Raw genomic sequence first — 4,701 nt, 5'->3', positions numbered from 1 at the left:
ATCACCAAGCCACTTTTTTTAAGTTTGGAAAGAAAAAATAATCCGAGGGGGCTAAATCTGGCGGATAGGGTGCGTGAGGAAGCAATTTGAACCTTAACTCATTGATTTTGGCCATCGCAATAACGGATGTGTGAACTGGTGGGTTGTCTTGATGAAACAACACTTTCTTTTTCGCCAAATGTGGCCGTTTTTTCTTGATTTCATCACTCAAGCGCTGCAATAAGTTCGCATAATACTTGCTGTTGATTGTTTTTCCTGGACGCATCCCAAGAAACTGACGCCATGACCTTGCCAGCAGATGGAACTGTTTTCGACTTCTTTGGAGCTGATTCTCCCCTTTCAGTCCATTGTTTCGACTGTTCTTTCGTCACAGGTGTGAACATAACCCATGTTTCATTCATGGTTATGAATCGACACAATAACTCAGCTTTGTTGCTGCGAAACATTGCCAAAGACTCGATTGAAACATCTTCACGACGCTGTTTTTGTCCCATTGTGAGCAAACGCGGCACCCAACTTGCGCACAGCTTTCTCATGTCCAAATTTTCAGTTAAAATGCGATGTACAGCACTTTTTGAAATGCCTACCATGTCTGCTAGCTCTCGCACTTTGATTTGAGTTTCATCCAATACCATTTTGTGGATTTTTTCCACCATTTCTGGCATGGTCACCTCACTTGGTCGACAACTACGATGTTCGTCTTCGCAGCTCGTACGGCCTTGTTTAAGCTCTGCCACCCAATATTTTATTGTTGTAAAAGAAGGAGCAGACTCCCCCAGAGTAGAATCTAGCTCAGCTTTAATATTGGTTGGACTGAAACCTTTCAAATGAAAGTATTGTATCACATAACGATGACGAATTTTTTCCATGTTTACAAATTCACTGAGATTGTTCATTATTTATGGCTGCCGAAAAAATACTATACAACGTAACGTCTTCAAACTTTAAACTTAACTTTTATAAGGTTAATACTTTCGAACACAGTCATTTTTTTTCAAACAAGTACCGCCATCTATGTCAGGTCGGGTACTTCTGGGACGACCCTCGTACTTCTATTAACTTCTCTTATGTTTATTTATTTATAATATCATAAGAAGAATTTCAACGATTTCAGTCCTAATAAGGTCAGTTTTATTTTAATAATAGCGACATTTTCTTCTTTTTTATGTTATGAAGAAATTGTTTCTTCCACCCTATTTTCGAGTATAAAGAAAATTATCTTTAAGATATTATAAGCATTTATTCATTTTTTATCTTATTTTAAAGCGATATCTTAATATAGAAACAAGTGAAAAATATTGTGAATGTTATATAAATCTCGCGAGTAATGTAGCAATCATTATATTTCAAGTAGAATTTAATATTTATTCTTTTTTCTAGCTAAAAATTAAAAAATACTTTAAACATTAAAAAAAAACAAAATATATAAAATATTATGATTAATCTCTTGAACACGTTTAAAAGGTAAATACTCAATAATTTTAAATATAGAGTTAATAATAAGACAATGATTAGTTGTAAAGTGGATTTTGTTAATTTAAATAAATTTTTTTATTTCATAATAATAAACTTTTTAGAACATTAATAAAAATGTTCTCTAAATGTTGTAAAAGTAAAGTTTTAAAATGTTGTAAAAGTAAACGTTTAAATGTTGTAAAAGCAAACGTTTAAATGTTGTAAAAAGTAACGTTTTAAAACAACGAATAATTAAAATGGTAATAAACATTTAAAATTGTTAACCATAGAAAATGCAATACATTTTTTTAATAAATAAATTTTGTATACATTATATTAATGTTAATTATGTTGAAAATCTAAATTTATTATTTATCTGGACGCCAGTTTGTCGGTGGATGAAGTGAGCTTTACATGAAATTTTATAGGGCCACAATTTAAACAATTATAGACCAATAAATTCCCATTGTCGACTGTTCGGCTCTTTGTCTGTTTTTCCTTTAACTCAGGAAAAGTAACATAATTACTGGTTTATTTAAAATAAATATTTTTGAAATTCACTTTTTCATTCTAATTCTATTAATACTTATTTTTATGCTATTTTCTATTCTTCAACGCAATACAGCTACTTTACTAAAATTTTTTTATACTTCTATAAAATGATAAAAATTAGTGAGAAGGTATGTACTGGTACATATACAAATTAATAAATGCAATTTACATAAGCTACATCATTTGTTATAATAAAAATATTGAGCGATTGTATAAATTGGTACAGATTTTCGCCTATTTTTCAAAGTAATTCATTTTGCAACATTTTTCAATTGAAATCGTTTTTAACGATAAAGTAAGTCATTGACTTTCTGTATACATTTTCCAGGCAAATTCCTTTGTAGAGTGGCAAAGACACTCTACAAAGGAATTTGCCTGGAAAAAGTATACAGTATGTAATTTCTAACCAGCCTTTTATAATATTAATCGACTTTGCTCTCAATTCATAATCCAAAATACTATGCTTTTTCCTAATTCTCGTTTCCCTTCAGAAATATATTTCTTAAAAATTTTCAATGCTAGAGCAACATTTTAACAGTGTAAACGCTTGAAATAGCTACAGCATGGCGTTTTCTGAATATTTTTTACAATTACCATTTACTTTATCAATTACCATTATACATCAATGTTTTGTTTAGAGTAGGCTATACCTGTAGTATTATAAATTATTTATCTTCTCTTTGTTGATACAATCGCATGTTCTCGGGGTGCGCCCAGTCTTTTGAAAAATCTGTAGACCTATTAAGATAATTGTTTATATTTAATTGTGCTCAACACGATACGATAAAAAAATCGAAAAAGTTTATATTTTTCGTGTTGTGTTAGGTTTATTTTACGGCATGTAAGATGCAACATTTTTTTTAAACAAGGCCTTATATGTGAAGGCGCGGTCTCCCATAGAGAAATGAATGCCCCAAATGGCTTTTATTAAACCACATATATCCAATACCATAGACTTACTCTCGAATAAAATTCTTATTATTTAATTAAAAATGGTTGAATTCCCTACAACTAAGTATCTTTTATATGCTTTCATAAATGATAAATTTTATTTGTAAAATATATATTTTTTAACGTATCTTTTTCTCTGATAAATAAAGGTGTGCATGCCATGTTTACAATTTTACTTTTATCATTCAGAATACAAAGAAAACATTTTGTTCGGAGTGCCGAAATTCTGGAACGGCATACGTACAGTACATTAAATTCTTTTTCAACAATTTTATCTGCTAAAATGAGGGTGCCTATTAAATCGTGTAAAATACGGTATATAAATCCATTTCGAAATGCTATTTTTCTTTACATTTCAACAAATAAAAACTTATTATTTATTGCATCTAAAAATTATAAAGAATTTTTATAATAACAATACATTTTACTTTTAATTACTTACCCATACTCGTATACATTCACAGACTTCGTTTATTCTTTTTCCTTCTTTTGTAAACTGTTGTATATTATAGATAATAACAGATCTTTTTATTTCCTGATTGGTAGTGACAAAAGAAAAGAATTTTATTATTATTATTTTTTATGTACGATCTTGTTTCATCCTTAAATCATACAACTTTAACGAGGAACACCATGGTTGCAACGACAGAAAACAAAAACAAATTACCTGAAGTTGAGATAAGAATTATATTTATTATTTGACATCACTGCGTTGAACACATTACGCATTACGGCTGAACAAACATACTATACATATACGAAAATAACTAACAAATAAAACTTTATATTCGTTGCATGAAGACGTGAGAAGATTACTGATACATTTATTGTGGTTAAGTTTTATCAGTTTTCCTTATGTCATGAATCATTGGGCAGGCATAGATATAGTGCCTTACTCCGTTCTCTTCCCCACAACAACCGCACAGCTTTGAACTTGACTTATGTCCCGTGAGAAACTGAGTCTGGACTAAACCACCGACTGTGGAGATGTCGCTCGATGTTTGGAAGGAAGCTCGTGCAAATGTGATTCGAAGGAATAAATTTCCACTCGTGCTGCCAAACTTCAATCAATTCCTTGCGTAGGGAAAGATTAAGTTTTGAGGCTAAAAGAATACAGTAGTTAGGGAAGATGTCACGACAGTCAGCGGCAGCCCGCGCTAGCCGGTCAGCTCTTTCGTGCCCTGGAGTACCACAGTGCTCTCTGGTTCACTCAATAGAAAAATTCTTGGAACTAGTTGAGATTATGTTGAGAATGTCCCTACATAATGGATGAATACTATCCTTAGGGCATGCATGTCCTTTTCAGGGCATGCATAGCCGCAGAACTGTCGGTCTTATTTGGGCCTACCTAATATACCTAATTCACAATGGGCCTGAGGATCTTAAATGCCAGTGGTAGGTAAGTAATGGCTGAGTTCGATCGGGATCTGTATGAATTGAATGAGTAGACAAGAGCATTAATTAACAAAGACCGCTTTCATCGCCAGTACGTGGCGGCCTTGGAATGCTTTATGTATCGTACACACGCTTCGACTAAAAGCTAACTGGTTCGCATCGGAGAAGAAGCCAATAGGCTAGAGTCTCCATATGAACTTGTGCACACAGAAAAAAGAACATTAACAAAACACATAGATTTTAATATATATATATAAAGTACAAAGAAAATAAGCTAACAACTATATAAAATAACTACACATGTAATTATGAGAGTTTACATATGAGTTTAACTACGCCTCTGATCTG

At 32.0% G+C, this 4,701-nt stretch overlaps 1 protein-coding gene across 1 annotated transcript; it reads right to left on the bottom strand.

Moving 5' to 3' along the window:
* Window positions 1-203: 203 nt before the first annotated feature.
* Window positions 204-896, bottom strand: LOC111636672 (histone-lysine N-methyltransferase SETMAR-like). Its single transcript, XM_023381962.1, has one exon. It carries the CDS (start codon window positions 894-896, stop codon window positions 204-206), a length of 693 nt encoding a protein of 230 aa, XP_023237730.1.
* Window positions 897-4,701: the final 3,805 nt, after the last annotated feature.

This window comes from Centruroides sculpturatus, unplaced genomic scaffold (assembly GCF_000671375.1).
Source record: "Centruroides sculpturatus isolate CEXI.00-Female unplaced genomic scaffold, Cexi_2.0 scaffold1030, whole genome shotgun sequence".
NCBI lineage: Eukaryota > Metazoa > Arthropoda > Arachnida > Scorpiones > Buthidae > Centruroides > Centruroides sculpturatus.
This window is presented reverse-complemented; position numbering and strand designations above follow the sequence as displayed.